The sequence below is a fragment of the Bidens hawaiensis genome, unplaced genomic scaffold, assembly GCF_021521415.1.
Source record: "Bidens hawaiensis isolate Kalapana, Puna unplaced genomic scaffold, B.hawaiensis_p1.1 tig00001412_1, whole genome shotgun sequence".
Classification (NCBI taxonomy): Eukaryota; Viridiplantae; Streptophyta; class Magnoliopsida; order Asterales; family Asteraceae; genus Bidens; species Bidens hawaiensis.
Window position 1 is genome coordinate 3,600,864 of NW_027491079.1, and position 26,190 is coordinate 3,627,053.

The 26,190-nt window shown below is 39.9% G+C and overlaps 3 protein-coding genes across 3 annotated transcripts; 2 read left to right on the plus strand and 1 right to left on the minus strand.

Annotated features, from left to right (window-relative positions):
- The first annotated feature begins 245 nt into the window (after positions 1-245).
- LOC143575414 (uncharacterized) lies at positions 246-884 on the plus strand. Its single transcript, XM_077059807.1, has one exon. It carries the CDS (start codon positions 246-248, stop codon positions 882-884), a length of 639 nt encoding a protein of 212 aa, XP_076915922.1.
- A 6,104-nt stretch (positions 885-6,988) lies between these two features.
- Positions 6,989-9,005, plus strand: LOC143574630 (uncharacterized). Its single transcript, XM_077059208.1, has 4 exons — positions 6,989-7,141; positions 7,626-7,736; positions 8,734-8,802; positions 8,892-9,005. Exons 1-4 carry the CDS (start codon positions 6,989-6,991, stop codon positions 8,940-8,942), a joined length of 384 nt encoding a protein of 127 aa, XP_076915323.1. The 3' UTR covers positions 8,943-9,005.
- A 2,190-nt stretch (positions 9,006-11,195) lies between these two features.
- LOC143575702 (putative pectate lyase 12) lies at positions 11,196-15,415 on the minus strand. The gene is made up of 4 exons (XM_077059997.1): positions 15,100-15,415; positions 12,782-13,688; positions 12,058-12,260; positions 11,196-11,444 (listed from the first exon to the last, which is right to left on the minus strand). Exons 1-4 carry the CDS (start codon positions 15,249-15,251, stop codon positions 11,249-11,251), a joined length of 1,458 nt encoding a protein of 485 aa, XP_076916112.1. The 5' UTR covers positions 15,252-15,415; the 3' UTR covers positions 11,196-11,248.
- Positions 15,416-26,190: the final 10,775 nt, after the last annotated feature.

Sequence of the window (26,190 nt, forward strand, 5' to 3'; positions counted from 1 at the left end):
CTGAAAAGACAAAGGCTATTGTGGGTCGGCCAAAAGGAAGAGCATTCGTAATGAATGTTGAGTAAGCAAGATAAGAGCCTATTGTCATAACCGGTACGCTTTTAATAAACAACCATTATGATTTTGATTTATTCGATACCGGTGTGAGCAAAAGTTTTGTATCCAAAAACTTTAGGCCTAGAATAGAATTAGATTCTTCTAAGTTACCAAGCACCTATGTTATAGAATTGGCCAACGGTAAAACCATGGAAGCCCGTGAAATAATCGATAATCTTACTTTGGAATTGGATGACCATCCTTTTTCCATAAATTCAATACCCGTACAATTAGGAGTTTTTGACGCCGTTGTGGGTATGGATTGGTTAGCCCAAAACAAAGACAAGATCATATGTGATAAGAGATTATTAAGAATTCCATTGTCTGATGAGAAGGTGCTTACCATTCATGGTAAGAGATCACAAGAATGCTTGAACATTATTTCTTGCATGAAAGCCAATAAGTTTATGAAAAAGGGGTGTACAACATACCTAGCATATGTCTTGCATGCGGGAGTGGAAGAAAGGCGGATTGAAGATGTACCAACCGTGGAAGATCTTCCTGATGTATTTCCTGATGAAATACCTGGTATAGCACCACCTAGAAAAGTTGAATTTCAAATTGACTTGGTACCTGGAGCAGCACCTGTCGCAAAGTCGCCATATTGGCTTGCACTGTTGGAAATGCAAGAATTAATGACTCAATTACAGGGCCTTATGGATAAAGAATTCATTAGGCCAAGCTTCTCTCCATGGGGAGCACCTGTATTGTTTGTCAATAAGAAGGATGACACATTGAGAATGTGCATTGACTACCGGGATCTGGGCAAAGTTACGGTGAAAAACTAGTATCCTTTACCCAGGCATGATGATTTGTTCGACCAATTTCAAGGATCGATCTATTTTTCGAAGATTAACCTAATATAGGGATACCATCAATTGAGAATTAAAGAAAAAGATGTGCCTAAAACAGCTTTTAGGACCGGTTATGGGCACTACGAGTTCCTAGTAATGCCCTTCTGTTTAACAAACGCACCAGTCGTTTTCATGGACCTCATGAATAGAGTTTTTAAACCATACCTGGATAAGTTTGTGATTGTTTCATAGATGACATCTTGATCTATTCCCGAAGCAAAGAAGAACATGAGCAACGTCTAAGGTTGATTTTGGAGTTTCTTTGGAATGAACAACTCTACGCTAAGTTTACAAAATGCGAGTTTTGGATGCGCGAAATACAATTCCTTGGACATGTCACGAGTGAAAAAGGAATTCAAGTGGATCCAACAAAGATTGAAGCTGTGGGAAGTTCCAAAAACACCCACTGATGTTAGACAATTCTTAGGACTAGCCAGATACTACCGATACTACCGACGTTTCATTGAGAACTTTTCCAAGATTGCTCAACCGTTAATATCCTTAACTTAGAAAAGGCCAAGTTTAACTAGGGAGTCAAGAAACAAGAAGCTTTTAAAAACCTGAAGCAAAAGTTGTGTATTGCAACTATTCTGTCCTTACCCGAAACAGATGATTTTCTAGTCTATTGTGACGCTTCACGACAAGGACTTGGGTGTGTTTTTATGCAGAAAAATAAAGTGATTGCCTATGCGTCACGCCAAATAAGGCTTCATAGAAATAACTACATAGTTCATGACCTGGAATTAGGAGCCGTTATATTCGCACTAAAAATCTAGAGACACAACCTATACGAAACAAAGTGTATCATTTACAGCGACCATAAGTGTAACATTTCTAAGACTTCCACGCCATTTTTTCAACTTTTAAAGTGAAGGACAATTTTGTCATTCTTCTAAACTTAAAGTACAGGGACTAAATCTGAAATTTTCAAATTCTAGATGAGACGGACTGTCTCATTATTAGACGGCCCGTCTCAAACCTAACTTGGGTATTAAGTTATCTTTTGTGATGGGGTGTCACAAGCGCCTACAATTTTGAGACGGGGATGTCTCATCCGCCGACAATGGATGAGAGGAACCGTCTCATTATTAGGCGGTCCATCTCACCGCCCAATCCAGCAAGAGGTGTCAAAACTCGAGCATTACGTGTCACATACCCATTCCTGACTAATCTCAACATCTTGGCCTATAAAACACACCCTAGTGCAACCATTTCATGCACACCATCTCAGTATAACATACCACATTCAAATATCAAAGCTAGCTAGTGTTTTAAGTGTGTTTAAGCAAGAACAAGTCAGGGGAATAGTTTCTGGTCAAGTTCAAGTTCTGGTCAAGCATTCCAGAAGTGTTAGGAGCATTCACAAATCATTCCTAGGATGCGAATTAGCTTCGAAGTGAGGGAGGCAAGTCCAAACACTCGTTTAAGCTTGGTTATTATGTTTAAGCGAGTATCCATGCTATTATCAATCAAACCTCAATCAAAATAGTTTACACAAGTTATATAAGTGTTTTTATACATGCATAAGATCATAGAACACTTAAACAATCATTGGAAATATGCCAAAATGATTTTTTTGTTTTAACGGGCCAAACAGTGAGATTTGACGGACCGTCTAATCATTATACGGTCCGTCTCATCCCAACTTTTGATAAGGGTCAAAGGTTTAAACTAGTGACGGCATGTCACACATATACAGACCGTCTCATTTTGATATGGTCCTTCTCATATTAAAATTCATTATTTTAAAGGAAATTAAGTTTTAAAGATATAAACCGCCCCGGTCTTTATAAACGAAGTTTTAAATGATAAAACCAGGCCAATGTGGTTTGTAGCTGGGTCAAGAAACATCATCCAGGTATTTATACAAACCTATTTAATTATAAGTTAACATCATTCAATCAAGAATGTTTTCAAACGAACCACCGACGATACAGGTGAATATGTTAGACCTTTATAGGCAGCCAAAGCATATTTATACTCTATAGGATGAACAGGTTGCTTGTCTTAAAGAGACAGTCAAATGTTTACATGAGATTACATGATCTCTAAAAAAACATTATAATACAAAATAGAAAATCAAAGCAACTCAGACCAATGACACATGTGCCTGGATCCAAACATAACTTACCCCAGCAGGAATGCTAATGTAGTCATAACCATTTCTCTAATGGGTTACGTGGCTTGGAGAACCTTTGAATTATATGTGTATGGTAGTGGTACAAATCCCGAAAATAAGAGACGTTTCCGTTGAGCTTGTACAGAAAACAATATTTGTATTATTACAGTAGTTTAAATGATTTTAAAGTCAAACATTTCACCAACATAAAGTTGACGTATTTTCCCCACATTGCAGATAATTAAGTTCAGTAACAATAGATAGAATTAGAAGTTATCATGGAAATAGAAGCTCGGGTTACAAGATGGCCTGCTTTTGATAGTTTGAATCCTTGTAATATTATGAAACACTATTTGTAAACTAAATAATCGGGTATTTAATTCCCGAGTAAATTTTCAGCATAAATTAATATTTTATGACTAAAGTCTTCTACTAAAATAAACCTGCAACTCTAATGTATTTACAAAACAGATACCAACTGTTGATCACACTTCTAGGCCCTAAGTCGGGGTGGGACAATAAAAGCCTTCATCGTCACAAAATTCCGAGTCTAGAAATTCCCTGATTAATAAATCCACCCCGTCAAAAGAATTGAAATGAAAGAAAAAGAGTCGTCAACAACCGAGATAAGGGCCAAGTAAGCCTAATCATTGCGGATGGGTGTAACAAAAAGTATGATGGGTGAGGATAATTAAGCGAGTTCAGGATATGGTTAAAGGACTCCTCATGCATTTGTTTAGTTGCGTTTTTTTTTCCGGACAAATATGTCATTTTATTGCTTTTCTTAGTTGTTTTTTTTTTTGTTATGGATATTGAAAACAATAATTGTTGGTTAAAAATTAATGTTATTCAGGTATATTTAATGTAATTATACATAAGATAAAAAGCAAAATGTTGGTGCCACTGAATCTTCAAGTGATATTACTTAAGTGTTAAGTGAAATAGTAACCAAAATTAAACAAATATGTTCCATTGCTCTGGTGGTTGGGCACAGAGCGTCTAGCAACTACAATGCTTCTCCACTCACGTTCAATTCGTGCCGTATTGCCGGCACCGGTTTTTACAGCCATTTGTTTTGATTTTTTTTTCTATATTGATGGTCCTATAAACTCGCTCATTAGTCATTTCTGATTATCAATTTCCAAGGATGTGTACAAGCATCTTAACAAAAGTTTCGCATCGACTGTACGTCGGGTCACTTAACGCACCTTAATGTCATGGCATTTTGTGTTTTTGTTTTTGCTTTGGTACCATAACAAAGATGACGAAAGCTGACCAAACGCCAATTTTGTTTTCTGTCTTTTATTTGTTTTGTTTCAATTCCGGTACTGTAACAAGGAAGCCAACCAAACGCCAATTTTGTTTTTTTTTATTTCCGGAACCATAACAAAGGTGACGGAAGCCAATCGAATTCGCGTGGACTCGGCGCCTCAACGTATGGGACCAACAACATTCGGGGTTTACCAACAGAGTGTTTTAGCAACTGTAATGCTTCTCCACTCACGTTCAATTCATATTGCCAACACCGGTTTTTACAGCCATTTGTTTTGATTTTTTTTAAATATATTGATGGTTCCATAAACTCGCTCATTAGCCATTTCTGACTATGAATTTCCAAGGACGTGCACAAGCATCTTAACAAAAGTTTCGCATCGACTGTCCGTCGGGTCACTTAACGCACCTTAATGTCATGGCATTTTGTGTTTTTGTTTTTGCTTTGGTACCATAACGAAGATGACGAAAGCTGACCAAACGCCATTTTTGTTTTCTGTTTTTTATTTTTGTTTTGTTTCAATTCCGGTACCGTAACAAGGAAGCCAACCAGACGCCAATTTTGTTTTTTTTATTTCCGGAACCGTAACAAAGGTGACGGAAGCCAATCGAATTCGCGTGGATTCGGCGCCTCAACGTATGGGACCAACAACGTTCGGGTTTTACCGACATGCAAGTTTAACTACCGACACCCCCATTAGCCCATCTCAATTTTTATATATTTTTTCATGTCTTAGCTTTTGTACCATAACGAGCGTATTCGAAATTGGTCGAATTCATGTCGAGTTACCTCCTCAATGCCCAATGTAACAACTCGGGTTTTCCACGTATGAATTTATATCCGTTACTCGACCCGTTTTATATTCGGGAAATTTATCACTAAAATGTTTTGCGTTTATCGAGAAAATACTATACGATTTGTATTTGATTATTATATTTATTTTATATATATATAACTTTGGAAAATGTACATATTTAACCCAAACTACAAAGTTTAATCCTTACTTGTTTCCATCACAATTCTCCAGGGACTAAAGATGTAATTTTATATATTCTCTTATGACCCATTTACCCAGAACCCGTATCCGTAACCCATTAACCCGAAACCCGTGACCCGTTTAGTTGCTTGAACCACAATCTTCGTTCTAAACTCGGAATTGAATTGTGTTTTTGATTTGTCTTATCATTAGTGGCCTAATTGACATCAACAATTAGGAAACAAGATCAAAATTGGGATACGTATTGATAGATTTATAAACCGACTTAAACCTAAAATTTATTATATAGCTTAAGCTTGATCATAATGCAATTAATCACGTCTGCACCTCCTTTATAACCCTACGATCCAAACCCTAACCCTAATTGCATTAAGAGAGTTTGAGAGTTTGAAACTAAAAGGTTTCCCCCGTTATTATATAGCTTAGGTTTGATCATAATGCAATTAATCCTCGTCGGCGGCCGTCACTTCGGCACTTGGTCGGAAAGAGAGTTTGAGAGTTTGAAACTAAAAGGTTTCAAACAGTTACTAAAAAAAAATTTGAAAGGCTTATGCAAAAAAATAAAAAAGAATTTGAATGGTTTCTGCAAACAACTCGGGCAGAGTAGTATCCAAATAAACGCACCGCGACGAGTAGGATTTAATTAATTGTATCATGACGAGTTATTTTTTAGAATATTTTATAATTAAATAGTATTAACGCTAAAATAGTAGTCACGAGTAAATAATAAGGTCAAACTAGTCGCGATGGGTTAATTGGTAACAAAATACTCGTATCGTATATGTTTACGGAAGAACTACTCGTATTGGGAATGTTTAAGGAAGAACTACTCGTACATAGTATTTGAGATTTCAAAGTAACCGGTCCAGTTAGTTTTTTGTAAAACTAACTGATTCGATGAATTTGGTAACAAAACAACTCGTTGTGATTAGTTTAGTAAACTACTCGTGTCTCGAAAAGTTTTAATTTACTCGTCACGACTTAAACATGTATGCAGTACTCGTGGTTGTTGTTTATGATGCATGCAACTACTTTAGTCGTGACGAGTAGATGGTTAGCGAAGTTACTCGTTGCGGTTAGTTTATTGCCACGCGTCATGTTTTGATTGGATCCTGAAACTACTCATGTACTAAAACAATCTACTCGTCACGACTAGTTTAAAATACCTATTTTGAGAATTGTTTGAAAATTATACGTTTATTGTTTAGATGGAAAGTAATTGATTATTTAAATTGTTAAGAAGTCATTAGTTATGACTACTATTCTCAAACGAACATTAAGCAGGTTGACACGAAAGACAACCAGATTTAAATGGATTCGACAAGACATAAATAAATGTAGGGTCATAATAAGATAGAACTATATATCCGTCGACCCGTCAAACCTACCCAATTAAAATTGAGGGTATTGAGCAGTTTAAGTGTGGGGATATGGTCTTATGGTATAATTCCCGGTTGAGGTTATTCCCGGGAAAGTTGAGACCCCGTTGGTCAGGTCCGTTTATGATTACTAAGGATTGAGGTATATCCACTAACTTCAACCAAAAACTTCAAATCCTAAACCTCCACCACCACATCATCATCTACACAATCCATTCATCACATCACCCCCTCAATCCTTAACCATTACTGGTCCAACTCACACCCCAAATGTCAAAGAAAACAGGGGCTGCTGTGTTGCATAAGGATGCCCCATGGAGAGCAGCTTCTTCTGCCACCAAACCCATCCCCAAAATCCACCATTCACCTCTTATTTCCATCCCTCAAAACCCATACACCAATTATGCCATCTCTCTTGTCAAGGTGAGTTCAATTTTGAAATTAAAGTTTCAATCTTTTTGATTAATTTGGGTTCAAAAGGGTTTTAAATTGATGCATGAACATGGGTTATTGTGTAATTGTGTTATTATATCAAAATTGGTTGATAATTTGTTGCGGGGTTTGAATGTTTTTGAATCTTTTTGGGTTTTTTGCGGTGCCCGAATCGGTATTTAGGGTTTTAAGGGATTTGAATTGATGTATGAACATGGGTTTAAGAGTAATTGTGTTATTATATCAAGATTGGGTATTAGGGGTCTTGAGGTTGGAAATTGGTTAATAATTTGCTGTGGGTTTTGAATTTTTTTGAATCTTTTCGGGTTTTTCGCAGCACCCGGATCCATAATTAGGGTTAAAATGTAATTGTGTTGGTATATCAAGATTGGGGATTAGGGTTCTTAAGGTTGGAATTGTTTCATAATTTGATGTGGGTTTTGAATGTTATTGGATCTTTTTGGGTTTTTTGCAGCACCCGGATCCGATTGGATACGGGTTAGGGACGGAAGCTATAGTGGAAGCAGCAGGGCCGGAATGTGTTGTTCCTGGACAGGTTACACCGGTTAAACTTCTCGGGTTAAAGGTGCCCTTTTATCATTTTATACCTTTGTTCGAATTGATGTTGGTTCGGTACTTTGGTTTTAAATTGGTTGATTATATGCTAAAACTATAAAACACGTTTAATTTATAAGCTAGAAGTACATAATATTATTAGAAATTGTTAGATGACACTCTCTTTTAGGGATAGATGATGTTTATTGTGGCAATTGAGCACGTTTCATAAAGGATTCATTTCAAATGTCTGTTACTTCTATGTGTTTCGGTTAACTATGCATGATGATCATATACTCATATGATCTTTAATATGTGATCAGTAATCTGCAAGCCAAGATTATATTGAGTTTGACATTGTATAGAATGAAGTTGTTTTATTCAAACGAACAGAACCACACTCTGCTCAAACTGGCTCTACCTTGTAATATATTCAGAAGTCATAAGTTGCTGGTAGTAGCTGTTTCATAATTGCGAAGATGGTCTATAGTTAATTTTGAAGTTTTATCTTACTCAAGACTCGCGTGTTTTAGAGAAAAACATTGATAGATTTTTCATGTTATTTGGTTCTTAATCAAAATATATCTTTTATCTTCTATTTTGATTAAATGTATGCAGAATCTAAACTTTAAATGGATAAAAGATTCAAACTTTTCCTAAATATTCATGAGAAACACCTCGAATGAAAGGATTTGTATCGGTTTTGAAGTTCAAATGATGATTATACTTATGACATTAGTTTCTTCACATCTTGAAAGATTTTTGTAAACCTTCATCTTTTGTCCATTTTGTTTTTATTACATAACATTTTTTACGGGTCTTATTTATATCATCAAAAAGAAATGAAGATATCACGGCGAGTCTCCTTTATTTCATTTCTAGATATTGAAATAAATGAACTGTTAAATATCTTTATTTTAAGGTGATTATAATTTATTTGAAATGAAAATTACATTTTGCGATGCGTGTTTTCTGTTTTCAAATTTTTGTTCAAGTCTCATCCTGCTTTCTATGTATTTTGTATAAAGGTTTGGCCTATTGAAGTTGACTTGAAGTTTTTGGAACCTGTTGGCAAAGAACTCAGGAATATTGGGAAGGTAAATTCCATTTATTTATTTTTTTTTCATAATTACCGTATTAACTGGAACATTTTTTATTAAAATTTATTTTTTGTCATCGTGTGCAGTTTATGGATTCAGCAGTCGAGCTCATGAACAAATCTTTTGATGATCGCTAGGATCACAAGCCGTTAATGAATGTTTTATTCTCCGGCATTATAATTACGAGTATGAGTTTAATCTTCAAAAAATGTTTTTTGTAGCTTTGTTTATGATTTATCATCATTCTTCTTGTGTAAGAAGAATCAATAACACATGTTATATAGAAACATTTATGAAAATGAAATATTTGACTTTGAAGTCAAATTTGTTGTTTATCTCAAGCTCAAAATCGGTATGAGTTCTTTGTTACAAGTTGATCTTGAATTTTTTCTAGCTTCCATTTTATGTGGTACTTGAATTCAGGAATCGAATTGTTTTTAAAAATCTCAAGAATTGGAATTTTTTTACATCCTGGTATTAGTTCATTTGACCTTAAAAGGTCAACTTCTCCGTGTCCAATTATATGAATAATGTATGGTTGTGGAATTCCGACAAGCATAACTTATCCTTGATTGCAAATTTACATCAAAAGATAAGGTAGTTGTGGTCATATAGTCGGACAAAGCCATCTATGATTGTTCATCACTTTCACCGTCTATGTAATAGAATGAGTAACTTCATAATGAAATAAAGTTTAGCGTCATATATGATCAATGTATTCTTTTCCTAGCTTGTTTTACGCTTTCATTGATCCGTATAAAAATATAATCTCTTGATTTATTTCACGTAAATGCTATTATCAATATTTGTCATAACAAAATAAATACTTTTTTTTTGTTTGATATGAAAAAGTAGGGAAAAGTTATGATTGAGAGTGTGAGAAAGATTTGTGGCCATATGAAAATCTTTCCAAAAAATTAAAAAAAAATAATAAAAAATCATAACTAAAAATATAAATCAAAAACCAAAATGTTTCCCTAGTCATTCTCGTTCCAAAAAAAAAACGCCGAAAAGACACAATGCCGAAAATCACAAACAACACAATGATAAATAAAAAAAGACATAATATGTCGCAAAATATAAAACAATGCTGAACAAAATGTAACATAATATTGAGAAATATAACACAATATCAAGAAAAAAAGACACAATGTGAAGGAAAAAAAACACAATTAATGACGAAAATAAATGAAAAACACAATGATAAATAAAAAGATACGATGATTTTTTTCCCCAACTTTGTGTCTTTTTAGAGTTTTTTTTTATTTTTTTATTATTTTTTTAGTAAACGAGAAAGACGGTGGAAACATTTTTGTGTTTTTATACTTTTTTGTTTTTTTATTAAATGTGAGTTATGATTTTTTTTATTAAGTTTTCATTATTTTTTTAGGGTTTTTTTTCCTACAAATCCTTCTCATTTTTTTTTTTTGGTCTCATTTTATAGAATAATTAACCCTGAAAAAGTAACTCAATTTAATTTTCATAATTAATGGGCTTGTCGGCAAGGCTTTGGCTTATGGGATTGTTTAGTCTAAACCAATATTTGCTTGGTATACTATGAACAATGAAGTAATGAAACTAATAATAAAAATAACTGTTTTTTTAGGCTTGAGAAGTGATAATTACTAAGTTTATTTTAAAAGGTTGGGCTCGATAAGAAAGAATTATTAAGTATAGATTTTTTAAAACCTGTTGAGAAAAACCTTTCTTTATAATACAACATTGGAAGGTACAATGCATAATGGTAATACAGTGTTGACAGATATTAAGCGTTACATTACTTTTTCTATCAATCATGAGCTAGCTTTGTTGCAATTACTACCCACAAAATTGACTAACTTTCAAGACACTAACTACAACTTGAGTGGAACATAGTCTTAACGACTAAACATTCTTACAATATCAATCGCATGAGCGATCTTACGTACTGACTACAAACATTATATTGATCTTTTGATACAAAACATCTTTGAGATGCATGGATCACCTTCGTTGATAAAGTGTCACCGATGCATAACAATATCATGTTTAAATGAGTTATAAACTAGTGTTTATATGTCTTAACTTCATGCTTTATATAGCCAGATAGTGTTTATCATGTGTATATTGGATTTTTTTTTTTGGTCCTACACATTCATTTTATTGTTCATAATGCTAACAAAAGGCGATACACAAGCCATTATTCACACACGACATGACTTTTCGTCGGCTTTGAGGGATAAAGTTGGATGCACAAATAAACAAAGATGCGCAACCATGGATTCACAATTGTATGGTTGTGGGTTGTGAAAATTCCTTGTACAAGCGTGTAATGGAGGGATTTAAAACATACTAAAATGGATACTTTTAGGTTAAAAAAGCAAATATCAAAAGAGAAGCATAAACCCGAATCCCTTGTTAATTCAATATCAATCTGGAAAACCTTTTTCCAAATGCTTTGTTGTCACAAGAACACAATTTGATCGCCCGAAGAGCACAAGAACAAGAACGATAGCAACACAAATAAAAAGGACAATATCAAAGCCATAGAATTTGGCCTAGACGATCCATCGCTATCTTCACCATAGTCGTTTTCGCTATCATCCACACCTCCTTCAACATTACCATCAGCGTCTGTCCATTTTCCAAGCTTATTGCTCCTGCCCATCATCAAAATCCAAGGTTTAGGATCACATAACATACAAAATCATAATAGTAATTAAAAGGAACAATACAAACCAACCATGAATGGTGGGAATGTAATGGACTAATTGCCACTTTAGGGTAAATTTTCAAAATTTTCATCATTGGTTTATTATAATATTATTTTTACTGACAAGAAAAGTAAGCAAAAATGAAGATAGGTCCATTGAGGTAGAAACAAAGACTAAGAAGAAAGTCAAAAAGTATGTGCATGAGAGAAATGTTAAGGGATGTCTATTACATAGCTAAAATCATTTTGTATAATCCACTTGTAAATACTTTTATTTGTAAATATTTTTGTATTTATATCTGAAGTTAGGTATCTACTTTTTATATATCTACTTTATTTTCTAGAAAATTTATATTTTCTTGGTGAACTTTTATAGCTATAAAATGACATATACTATAATATACTATAAATATACTTATAAGAAAATTATTTTCTTGACTTACATTCCATACATTATTTTTCTTAGACAAATCAATAATAGCATTTCTGATTTTCACTATTTAAGTTTTATCAATCACTTGTTTGTTAGGGACAAAGTTATTTTTGAAAAAGGATTGAACCTGCTGCCGAGCACGCCGGCGTTCATGGTGAGTTGGTCGATCAATGCCGCAGATTTAGGCTCAACACTATAGGCTTTCTCGTATTTAAGCTCTAACCCTTCGCCAGACGCCACAAAGAAAGCTCCATTCATCAGAATATCCCCTTCACTCCTCCAATTCCAACCCTTCCAATGATTCTCTGCTGTCTCCACCCTCTTTGTAACCTTTTTGACCAAATTTCAAATCTCTAAATTAGGGGTGAGCATTAAACCAAAAAAACGATCCAAAACTGAAAAGAACAAACTAAAACAAAAACTGACAGTTTGGTTTTGCGTTATGTAAAAAAGCGAACTTACGCTTCGGTGGTTTTGCTTGTTATAAAAACAGAAAATTTTAACTTAACTGAATTCATAGGTTTTTATATTATGTTTTTTATTTTAAGTAATTTATAAGAATTTAATAAATATTTAACTCAAATATATAATAATTAACAAAATGATTTATATTTTTGGTCCGTTAGTTTCACCCCAAAACTTTAAAGCTCAAATGATAAGGAAAAAAAATGAAAGTTAATCGAACCAAAACCAAAAACTCAAAACGAACGGTTTTAAACAATTCAAAAACCGAAGTTTTGGTTTTGGTCAGTTTTAACCCAAAACCAACTCAAACTAAACCGTACACACCTAGTAATCAAAATCATCAAACTTCAAGCAAACTTTCATCAAAACTTAAACAAAAATCGTACCTCTTTCGCATTTGGATTCGCCGGAGCAGTATACCGGTTCCCCTGACTATTAATCGTTGGATTCCCACTCCCACCGATCGCATACATCTCCCACCGCGAATACACATTATTAACAACATGTATATACCCTCTCCGGCACCTAGGCATCCGTTGCACCAACTTTTCACCAAAATGGTTAAAAGCAATAGTCACTTGCATGCCTGAATCCGGCAAGTAATTATCACTATGTCCAAGCAACATCACCTCGTCATGATGCGAAAATAAGTTATTCGAAATAGTAATCCCAGTAGACCCCATGATCACGTCGATCAACCCGTCTTTACAATGTGACAACGAGCAGTGATCGATCCAAATGTCGCGTGAACCGAACACAGATATCCCATCTCCATCGGATTTTGTTCGGTATCCATAATGTGTTGGACTGGACCGGATGTTCGTGTTGCCGGATTGGTAGCAATGGTGAATGTGAATATTATGAATAATGACGTTGGTGATGTATTGTATGGTAATGCACCCGCCTCCGGTTATGTGAACGTTGGCGCCGCGGCCGTCTAGGGTTTTAAAGCTGTTGAAAATGAGTTCTTCTGATAGTTGGATATGCATGTTGGTTGGGAACACTATCCAGAGCGGTTCGGTTTGGAGGACTGCGTACCGGAGGGTGCCTGGTTTGGGGTTGACTGCGTCATTGTCTGAGGAGTCAGTAACGACGTAGTACAGGCCCCCTTTCCCGCCGAGTGCGTACTGGCCGAAGCCAATGCCGCAATCGGCGAGACGCTGACGGTTGAGATGCCAGTTGGGATCACACCGCCAGCAGTCGTCGACTGGGTTGCCAGTCAAACATGATGTTGATGAGTCGTCTGCGGCGTATGATAGCATTTCTCGCCGCGTGATTGACATATTTACCCTCCTGTCACAAGAAAAAAGGCAGAGGTTATTCCCATACCACATGGGTTATTCAAATACCAGGTGCCCCTATACGAGTTGTATAGGGGCTATACGAGCTGTATAGGCCAGAATTATGTCAAAATGTGTCGGAGTGTCTCAATTTATACGAGTAGTATAGACTGAAAAGCTGTCGTAAAGTCTTGTTCGGACATTTGTCAATTACGTAAGGGCTATACCGTATAGAAGCATTTATATAAGTCGTATACGCTATACACTTATTAACACACAATGAGATTGGTGTTTGAATATAACGAATCCAAGAAAAAAGATCTTTTGGTTTAGATTCATGGTCCCATTTGATTTTCTAGTGACCGTTACAAATTTTATATTATTATAATATGACCATGTAGGATGATAAATTCTTTTTTAATATGAAACATATAAGATGATAAATATTTTTGTTTACATGTTATAGTTTGTTGCCCAACATGTGACAACGAGTTTTCACATATGAACCTGTTTGGTTAAATAGGAAGTAAAATAAAGAGAAAAAACAAAATAAAAATAGAAATTAGAAAGCAAAGAAGCACGTATATCCAGAATAGAGTAACAGGGGGACCATTGTCATGATATATTGAACAAAGGAAAGTCAAAAGTAGACGAATTATTAAATTACTAATTCTTTCTATTATTATATTAGCACTGGGCTCAAGCAAACTTAAAAGGAAAAACATCCATTAATCCTCTTTAAAATATTACTTATTTTTGTCTACATGCTTGTCGATTCTTTCAATTACACTTTAACTGATTATTAGGGCTAGCTTTTTTTTTTCTTTCACAACATACTCATCCTCAACACTTGAATACATAAATGTCTGTTTATGTAATAATGTAAATATTTACAAAAAAAAAAAAATTATTCTCTCATTTTCATTAAATCACTAAAAGCTTTTAAGTATCTATATCCATACTTTTAACATAATACAAAAGAAAAAAATAAAAAGCAAAGAAAACAACTAAAATACTACTAAGTCTCATTCACTATAAATCTATAATAGTAAAAATATATATATAAAATAACTTAAGTTTAGTAGCTTATATTCAACCATCAATAGGTATTTAACGGCCTTCATCATATGAATCCATCTAAATTCTAACCAAAAAAGATAAATAAGCGTGTCTTTTTTAAAGAACTTTTAGTACATTTTCTCTTAATGTATGTATTATTATTATTCTATCTTTATTAAAGAGATAAGAGGATATACTATATAGTAGTAAAAACTTTCAACTTTTGGAAAAAGAATGAACAAAATATTAAAAAAAATGAAACATAATAACAAACACATTTTGGATTTTTGTGAAAATAAGGACCATAACAACTAACAAATCCATATTTTGTCAAACTAAGGTACATTGTGAAGAAACACTTGTACCTTTGAAGATCTTCAACAACAATGTGAGGTGAAGGGTGTTGGCCAGGAAGTGTTACATTCTGGAACACCATTGATGCACCAGCTTCTTGAGCAACGTACACTTGTACTAGCAGAGTGTACAACACTACAATGCAGGTTCTTTTTTGCCCCATTAGTGTGGAGAAGAAGGGTAGAATGGTAAATATGAGAGTGTGTTGTAGAGATGGAGAAGGGGCTGAGTGTTGAGTTCAGTCAGCCTCCTTTGGTTGTGACTAGTGAGTGATGATTTATAACTAGAGTAAAAGCAAATGGTGGGATGGGTTTAATTTGGTGGGGTCCAAAGTGATAAAGGGTAGATAGTAAAGAGTGGTAGATTGAGAACAAAGTTAGTCTCAAGTCTCAATTATTTCTCATACTTTTAAGAATAGAATAGGAAAAAAAGAAGCATGCGATATTCAATCACCGAAATCTTTTATCGGGACACATCTATACGACTCGTATGTCTATATTGGTCGTATAGATGGTAGAGTGTACGTATGGGAGTCTGGGAGACGTTAACTAGTAAAATACATGCCTTGTAGGCCACAAAGTTATATAGACACGTATAGAAAATGAACCGGGGTTGTCGATAGGCTGGCTTGCATATAGCTATCCAAGTTTATTGTCAGCTCCTTACGGATTTGTGACAAATTGAATTGTTGGTTTTGAAAATTCGTCTTTGTTGGTAACAAAAAAGCCTATATGAGTCATATAGACACACATATGAATCATCTATCTATGCAACTTGTTTAGGTCTATACGGGTCGTATAGCTCTGAGGCTCTATACGAGAAATCGGAGGCTATACTTATCATATAGGCGTGAGCATCGGTGACAACGTAGGTCTGAAACCTATATACATATGCGCCTCGTATAAGCTATGTAGGTCGCATAAGCCTTGATAGACTGATGTCAAGAAAATGAGACCAACGTTTGAATATAACATCCCAAAAAAAAACATATTTATTAGCTTCCAAAACCAGGAAACTAAGAACAACCCAACACAGCACATTCACATCATATTCCAAATTTTCTTCTATAACGCCAAATATGTATAAAAACACAGACGTTATTAATAAACTATTAAAATTATAATATATATTTTGGGGCGGGGGTATGTATGTGAGAGAGGGCCCCCACACCATATTGGTCTGTTGCTCGGTCTGCATTTCTGAACGTTGTAGACTTCACACTTGGACATCACCCACAATGCAGGAGCTCCACCACTTAGGCGTCTATCCGTCTCCTTCGAACTTCATCTAGATGAGTGTGTTATATATGCTCTAAGAATTATAAAAAATAAAAACAAAAAAAAACAACAAACAAAAAGAGTGAGAGAATGAGAACCAAGATAGGCTCAACGATTTCTCATGCTTTTTTTTTAAGTTCAATTATTTATTTGCATCCAAAACCGGGAAACTAGGGGATCCCTGTCTCTCCACTCTTGTCTCTTTTTATATTTTTTGTTTGTGATGGTCCATGAAACCGTGTTATGCTTCATATCTCCCTGTAACTATATGCTCCACGTAACCAGGAACGACACCATGGACCACATTGCATGTGGTATTATAAAATGAACATCATATTTTATCAAACTAATTTTTTAGGTGTTATGTTATCTTTTCAATTCAAAAAGGATTCAAGGCTTGAAAAATCTTTTATATAGGTATTATATATCTCAAACGCGTGTAATAGGTTATTCCACATGTATTGAAAAATGCTCTTTTGGCATCTATTTGGTATTGTATGATATTTTTTGTTGTTAGTTCTTAAAAACTATAATGGGTAAATAAAAGGTGAAGAGGTAGGTCCCAGCAGAGATCAGTTGGTCCCGCAAGACTCACCTTGAACAGGGACGTCTGCGCAAAGGCCATCTGCTCCCGCAGGACCCACCATGCTCATAGGATCTTACGCGCAGTACACAAGCTGAACACGCAGGGAAAGCCTCCCAATGGTGAAGTACCCCGCCTGTTCCCGCAGTTGCGGATACAAGCCATCAGGGAAGGCTACCCGCAGACAGCAGGGCTACACGCACAAGACACTAGCTACTTCAGTAGTCACATGAAGAAATGAGCAAGGCGGGAACAATCCCGCCTAAATGAGCCAGTCTGATTCTGAAAGATCTTTTGTACCATGCCTACCAAGGTATGGACAGGACAGACGATCTGACCAGAACAGCCCATGAGCCAATCACAGGGTGACAGCTCATCGACAACAGGGCGAGGAGGAGCACCCTCTAGTACTGTTTGTCACTATTAGCCGCTGCCTACTCACCAACCCTTACTGAGGAGCATGCGCGGCCTACAGTTGGTGGAATAGTGTTACTGTTGGCCGTAACCTATTCACCAACCAGCATGGCCTGCGTACAATCCACAGTAAGTGGGACGTGCATAAACTACAGTTGGTGGAATAGTGCAGCCGACTTTGTTACTGTTGGCCGTAACCTACCCACCAACCAGTATGGCCTGTGCATAGTCCACTGTTGGTTGAACAGGAATACTATTCAGCCGGCTGTACCTTCTTGGAAACCTACCTTCGGCTATAAATACTCCAATATCTTGGAATGGTAAGATCATCTGATATCCAGTTATCTAGCAATCTCTTAATATACACTTATATTCAGAGCAACCTAGTCTGATTCTCACGCCGGAGGGTGGTCACAAGGAGGAACTCCCCCCTTCTCAGTGACGAGCTTACGGTGTTTGTTTTGCAGGTCTCCTGAAGAACAGCCTTCTCAGTTAGACCTCATCCGTGGGAAACATTATTTAACTCCCAGATTATCTATAATCTGTACCGGGTCACTTAGTGTTTCTTCATTGGCGCCATCCGTGGGAAAAAGCTAGAACTACTTTAGTTTTTTCACAATTTCTGAAGAAATGGTTAACGTTACTCCGGTTCAAAGGCCAGTAACCGACCAAGAAACCCCGGTAACAACCCCAGCAACTGGGGGAAACACCGGCGGTTATACAATCCTTACGAACACTACCCCGACTACCCAAGCCGGGGCAAGTGGAGTAAATATTCCATTGGGGTTCTCCGATACCCAACTGGAAAAACGAACGAAGGTTCCTCGCCAAACACTAGATCAAGTGAAGGCATGGGCCGAAGCACGGCAAAGAGAATTCCAAGCCGAATTGGACGAACGCTTGCGTTCAGTTCAACAGGCTGACGAATTCGCCAGTACTCGCCAACACCTCAATATGAGCAGTGACTGCGAGTACTCAGACGACGAGTTGGAGTCCGACACCGACGCGAACCCTCGCCATAAGGCGAAAGAGAAGCGTAAGGAAACGGACGTCCAACCAAAAAGGAATTTTGGGGAAGCCTTTAAACCAATCGTGGAGAGAAACCCGCGTGACTTTTCCAAAACCTTTAGACCAACTGCTACAAATGCAGGGAAGTAAAAGTTCGCAAGGGACATTGCGGAAGCAATCGCCCCGAGAAGTGCCAAACAAATGTCCAACATTGGCACTTACGATGGTCTATCCGACCCAGACGACCATTTGAACAGGTTCATTGCGGGGGCTACCGTCAGCAACTGGACGGAACCCACGTGGTGCTACATGTTCCAGATGACTCTGGTCGGAGCGGCCAGGGCATGGTTTGATCGTTTACCGATCCACCACATATATGACTGGGCGGACTTTCAGAACAAGTTCAGCCAGCATTTCAGCCAACAGAGGAAGTACACTGAAGAGCAGTGGACGATCCTTAACTGCGTGAGAGAGGAGGATGAATCTCTACTAGACTTCATCACTCGCTTCAACTCCAAAAAGCTTAGCCTCGGCAACATAAGTGAAGATCTGGTTCGCGCCGCCTTCATCCAAGGCGCCGAATACCCAGAACTTATCCGCACATTGACGGGTAAGGATGGCATGCCATCAACTTGGGATGCCATCATGACGGCGGCAAAGCGCTTTGCCGAGACGGAAAAGCAACTGGGAAGAGATCTTCCCCAGAGTACACACCTCTACACGCAGAGGACCAGAGAGAACAATGTCCGGATCGCCCGGCAAAACAAAAAGAGGAGGCTAGGTATTTGGCAGTCAAGGGTAAACTTTGACACCTCATCCAGCTCTCGCCCTCTTGTTGGCGGAAGGGACAACACACACCCTCCAAACCGAAAACACCGGTGGACGCCACTCACGAAGAGCGTCACGGAGATATTTGCCACGGAAAAATTACCATGGCCTAAAGCCCCATTGATCCGGCAGAAACCTAATGCGGATCAAAGCAAATCCTGTGATTTCCACGGGACAAAGGGTCATGGTACTGAAGAGTGCACATCCTTGAAAGATATTATTGAGACATTTGTCAAGGACGGAAGGCTTGCACATCTTGTGGCATCGATCAGGAAGGGAGGAAGGAATGACAACCGGTACAGAGGTAACGGACGAAAGCCCGTCGATATCAGCATCAACATGGTTCATGGCAAGGTCAGAGGAAGAAAAAGACGGGTGGCAGAACCATGCGCGTGGAAAGAAGCTGAGGTGCGCTTCCCGAGAGTGCCAGGAGGCCCCAGCAAAGAAGGCCCCATCGTCATCAGAAGCCAGCTGGGGCACTACATCACTTCACGCACTCTTGCTGACAACGGCGCTTCGTCGACAGTGATGTACAGACAGTTCTTTGATAAGCTGGATGATGAAGACAAAGAACGCTTGGAAACGGTCTACGCTTCAATGGAAGGGTTTGACGGAAGTACAGAAACACCCCTGGGTATCCTATCTTTCCCCGTTACTCTTACTGATGGGAATCATTCACGCACAGAAGACGTGGATTTTGTCGTAATGAAAAAGCCACATCATACGTACGACATCCTATTCGGAAGAGACGGGATGGCAAGATTCAACGCCGTGGTATCTTCAGTCCATGGCATGATGGGATGGCCAACAGCTGAGGGTGTAGCAATGATCTCTGGCATTCCCCAGGTATGCATTGCATCTGTTTCATCTAAACCCAAACCGAAAAAGGCTAAACCAACCATCACTGAACCAGAAAAATGGGCCTTCAATGGCAAATACCCCGACCAGGCCGTTACCATCGGACCTACAATCGTTGATCCCACCCGCACCTTACTCAAACGCTTACTGCAGAAAAACGCTGACATCTTTGCGTGGGCACCAGCTGACATGACTGGTGTACCCCGAAGTAAGGCAGAGCATAAACTCAAATGCGATCCGGCTGTTACGCCGATCGTACAAAAGCGCAGAGTGATGGGGCCTGAGCAAACTAACGCGTGTAGAACCCAAGTCAAGGAACTCCTTGACGCAGGCATCGTACGCGTTAGTAGATATCAAACATGGGTTGCAAATCCCGTAATGGTACCGAAGAATGACAAACAATGGCGCATGTGCATAGATTTCAAAGATTTGAACAAAGCATGCCCCAAAGATTGTTATCCGTTACCAGAAATTGATCTCAAAGTGGATTCGTTGGCACCATTCCGCCTTAAATGCTTCTTGGATGCGTATAAGGGGTACCACCAAATCCACATGGCCATTGATGACCAGGACAAAACCGCATTTCGGACGCCCGATGGTACATTTTGTTATAAAATGATGCCATTCGGACTTAAGAATGCAGGGTCCACGTACCAACGACTAATGGACAAAGAGTTTCATGCCCAAATCGGGAGAAACTTGGAAGTCTATATGGATGATTTGGTCATCAAAAGCCTCGAGCCTGAGGCGATGTTGAAAGACATTGAAGAAACTTTCAACACGCTCCGAAAGATAAACATGAAGCTCAACCCGAGCAAGTGTTCATTTGGGATGGAAGAAGGGAAGTTCTTGGGAGTCATTGTTACTAAAGATGGCTTTAGAGCGAACCCTGAAAAGGTTGAAGCCATTGTTAAAATGGAATCACCTACCACCATCAAACAGGCTCAGACACTGAATGGACGACTAGTCGCACTTAATCGCTTCTTGGCAAACCATGCAGATAAGTCGTTTCCTTTCGTGTCAACATTGAGAAATTGCTTGAAGAAAACGCACTTCCGCTGGACACCAGAAGCGGAAGCAGCTTTTCAGGAGATTCGGTCACGCCTGATCGAACTCCCAACACTTACAGCACCACAAGCGGGAGAGGAGTTAATCCTATACCTTTCCGCAACAGATAGAGCAACCGGGGCAGTCCTGCTAGTAGAACGAAAAGGCGTCCAGATGCCAATCTATTATGTTAGCCGTGTACTAACAGACGTAGAAACCCGGTACTCTACCCTCGAAAAATTAGTCTTAGCACTTATACATGCTTCACGCAGGTTAAGACGATATTTCCAGGGCCACCCAATCACCATTCTCACCAACTTCAAACTCTCAAACGTTCTAGGCAAACCCGAATTATCGGGACGTTTAGCCAAATGGGCAATTGAATTGGGAGAATATGCAATTAAGTACAAGCCAAGACCAGCCATAAAAGGCCAGGTCCTGGCCGATTTTATTGCAGAAGTCCCCGCTTCGCGGGAGAAAGAGTGCCAGGAGGAGGCTCAACCCTCCCCAGCACAGGACGTCAATGATGTCTGGCGACTCTATACTGATGGAGCAGCCAGTAACGAGGGTTCAGGCGCAGGGTTAAAATTAACCAACCCAGCGGGCCAAGAATATACTTACGCTATTCGGCTGGACTTTCCAAGTACGAATAACGAAGCCGAATATGAAGCATTCTTGGCCGGTTTGAGAATTGCGCGTAAGATGGGAGTGAAAAACTTGGAAGCCCATGTGGATTCCATGCTGGTGGCCAACCAAATAAATGGAACATACACGGCTGTGAACGACACCATGGCCCTGTACCTCGCCCAGGCAAAAACCCTTATGCGTGATTTTAGTGATTGTAAAGTCATACATGTCAAGCGCAGCGAAAACAAATCTGCGGATGCGTTAAGCAAGCTTGCATCACTAGCCTTCACCCACCTGGGAAAGGACATCCGCATTGAACTCCTCGAAGCGCCATCAGTCCCGCACAAGGAAATTTGTGTCATCCAAACCAGTACAGAAACGTGGATGACACCAATAATAAATTACCTTGCAGCTGGAATACTACCAGAGTCAAAAACACAGGCAAGAAAACTACGCTGTAAAGCACTGAATTATCAACTCGTCAATGATATCCTTTACAGACGTAACTTTCTTGGCCCACTCTTGAGATGCGTGGACAACCAAGATGCTAACTACCTCCTAAGGGAAGTACACGAAGGCATCTGTGGGGTACACGCAGGTCCCCGCGCTGTTGTAGCCAAGCTAAACAACGCGGGATACTTTTGGCCGGGGATGCATACAGATGCACTGGCATACATCAGAAAATGCAGGTCTTGCCAGCTTTACGCACCTAACACGCATCGCCCGAAAAACGAACTGGTTCCAGTCACTTCTTCATGGCCATTTCAGAAGTGGGCCATCGATGTGACAGGCCCATTTCCTACAGCAGCAGGAAATGTTCAGTTCCTAGTGGTAGCCATCGACTACTTCACCAAGTGGATAGAAGCAAAACCTTTAGCCCAAACAACCGCAAAGCATATCAAAAAATTTATTTGGGAATTTATAATTTGTCGTTTTGGACTTCCACAGAATTTGGTGAGCGATAACGGCACCAACTTTGCTGACAAAAAGCTACAACAATGGCTAAAAGAACTTCAAATCACCCACACCTTTACCTTAGTGGCACACCCGCAAGGAAATGGTGAGGTGGAAAGAGCAAATAAAAGCATCGTTGAAGGCATAAAGAAAAGACTATTGAAACACAGATCCGGCTGGGTGGACGAGCTTCCGCACGTCCTTTGGGCAAACAGAACGTTGAAGAAGGCCAGTACGGGAGAAACCCCGGTCAGCCTCACTTATGGCACTGAAGCCATGGTCCCGGTCGAAATTGGTCTACCCTCACCAAGGGTCTTGAGTCAGCCAGAAGACAATGATGCGGAAAGACGGTTGGATCTTATGCTAACCGAGGAACGCAGAGACTTAGCCGCAGTGCGTGAAGAGAACTACAAACGACAAATGCAAAAGTACTACAACACGCGGGTAAAACTCTGCAACTTCAAGGAAGGAGACTACATACTGCGTAACAACGAGGCTTCGAACCAAGAACGCCCAGGAAAGTTGGCCCCGGTCTGGGAAGGGCCATACGTTATCAAACAGGTTCTGGGAAAGGGGGCATACCGGCTCGAAAGGCTCGATGGCACTCCCATCCCAAGAACATGGAATGGAGCTCAATTACGCAAATGTTATATGTAGATCAATTCCAAAACTTGTAAAGAAAAGGCCAAGAGCCACTTCTAATGGAAATGATTCTCCTTTCATAATGTGTTTACCTTTATCCTTATGAACTCCCCACTGGTGCCGGTATTTACCGCATAAATGAGGAGAAGTAAGTCATTGCGTGTGGAAGGCGGCAAAACCCGCATAAACACAACGTTAAAAATAGGGGAAACCTACACGCAGGTATGATGTAAGTAAAGTTTAGCCATCTTTGTAAGTGCAAGTGACGGTCTTATCCGCACAATCACAAATAAGGAAGCAAAACTTCAAACTATCATCTACCACGTTCAAAGGTTATCCTAAAAAAAAAAAAAAATATATATATATATATAATACTTAGAAATAAGGATAAGGAAAACCTACACGCAGGTCAGGTATGGGTAAAGTTTAGCCATCCTACCAAGTGCAAGTGACGGTTCAACCAGCACAATCACGAAAGAGGAAGCAAAACTTTAACCCACTATCAACCACGTTCAAAGGTTAACTTATCCTAAATACTTAGAAATTTCGAGGAAAAATGAGGAAAACCTTCACGCAGGTCAGATGACAGTTAAAATTTAGCCATCCTACCAAGTGCAAGTGACGGTTCTACCCGCACAATCACGAAGGAGGAAGCGAAACTTTAACCCATCATCAACCACGTTCAACAGGTTAACTTATTCTAAAACACTTGGAAAATTGCTAAAACTAAGTATGCAAGTTATGAGTTTATAAAGCAAGGAATCCAAAGAAGGAAATAACAATCTTATCCGCAAAAAGATTTATATTTCAATGATATATTACAAGAATGGCCGGGTTACTACCCGCCTGAAAGAGTAAATCTATACAAGTCTATCTTAGCAATGGAAAGGGATCTTCGGGATCAAGCTTCCGGGCCGCTTCCACTTGGACCCGCTCCGTCAGAAGAACGGGGTGGTTCGAGGAACGCTTTGAGAACAGCTAACCCATCATCAGCAACAGCTACTTCGTCCACCTTTTCCACCACTGGATGCGGGAAGGCGGCGTATTGGTTCAATGCTTGGTCATAAATGGCTTCGGTATCCACATCGAACAAAGGGAAGTTGGAAGGCGGGACGCCTTTCTCAACAAACCCTAGACCAAGCAGGAAGCCGGCCTTTTCCCCATCCTCATGAGAAGCGTTGAGGGCTGCGGTCATAGCATCATCGTAAGAGGTCTCTGAAAAGACCCGACGCACAACCTACAAAAAAAAAAATATACAAGTGTTAGAACCTTTTCTTACAAAAGAAAAGCGTGAAGACAAAGTTAAACATACCTGAGGCAACGCTTCTCGAAGAAGCCATTGGAGGGCAGCTTGAGCTTCGTTATGGGCGCGTTCGGCTTCGCTCTTGTTAAGGTTGGCAAGTAAAACTTTCTTTGCGGCAGCCTCTTCGACGCCCTTAAGCTTCCGCTGGGTCTGGTCAAGCACCCCCCTCTGGTCCAGGATTTCCTGGAGTTTCTTGGCATCTTCCATTGCCAAGGCATCATGAGCGCGTTGGAGAGCCTCTAATTTGCCTTTCAGCTCCTCATTCTCCACACGCAGAGGCTCAGCAACGGCTTCAGCCTGGGCAGCCCTCTCGGTTGCGTTTCGCGCAGTCTCCCTGGCCAGCCGAAGCTGTTCATTCACAGCTTGGGCAGCCTTGGAGCGGGCCTCGAGTCGCGCCTGAACTTCAACCTCGAGGGCCTTGAAGGCCTTCTCCTTGTCGGCGGCAGCTGCCGCCAGCTGTTGGTTCTCCTCCCGAAGAGCACGCGCCTCAGATACGTCCTTGGCGCGAGCTGCTTTCAACTTGTCGTTTTCACGACAAAGCAGCTCGACGCGCGGCTGCATCCGGGCCTGGAGAACCCGAAGCTCGTTGGTTAGCCTACCCTCCTGGTAGCTAACCATGGCTTCCCCCAACGCACCCGGGGGAGCAGCGTGGCGAACCCAGTCCACGCACTCCACAGGTGTGCGAAGGGTTGTTCCTCGGCGTATGTTCCATCGCGGAACGTACACTTCATTGGAATCCGTCACTGCAAAAGAAACAAAGGCAGTAAGGAAAAGATGATAAAAAACATAAGGGAAAAAGAAAGGAACCCTACGCACCTGTAGGGTCAATGACAGGCCGATAACCGCCAAACCCATCACCTGAACCTAAAGGAAATCCATCCAACAGGTCAGGCAGACGGGAAGGTGGCAAAGATCGGCGGGAAGCCCTGCGCGTACCTGATGGTCCGGCCATTGGTGCCGGTGGCGCGGGCATGGTGGCAGCCGCCGTGGTCGCCGTTGGGGTCGCCGCCGCGGTCGCCGCCTCATCAGCAGCAGCAGTAACCGCCGGCTCCGTGAAGGATGCTGTAAAAATCGCACTCACGGCCGGCGGTGACGTCATCTCGACCGGAACAGTTGGCCCAAATGAATGAGCAACTGGACCAACGGATGCAGACGCAGGCGCCTGGGTCGACGCCTCAGGAAGGCTGACCGAGCCTACCGTCATTGGCGGGGAAGTACCCCCCTGCGCTTCACCCCGGAATGCGTCAACATACACGCCTGCACAAAGTGTTAAAATTAAGAAGTAATAAATCTGCAAAGACATTATGATTGTACTTACGGGTTTTCTTGACCCTGAACGTACGGACGGGCGGGGAGGAACCCGATGGAGCCGGCCTCTTGGTCCCGGTCACCGTCGTCTTCGTTGGTTCTCCGGCGGTAACGGTCGCAGCCTCCGGAACAGTGGTCTCCTCACCACCGGGCTTCCCCGCCACCTCTTCACTATCTGACTCCGAGTCAGATAGAACCACCGGACCAGCCGTGGAGGCCTTCTCCTTCCCTTTCCCGCCGGCAGCAGCTTTCT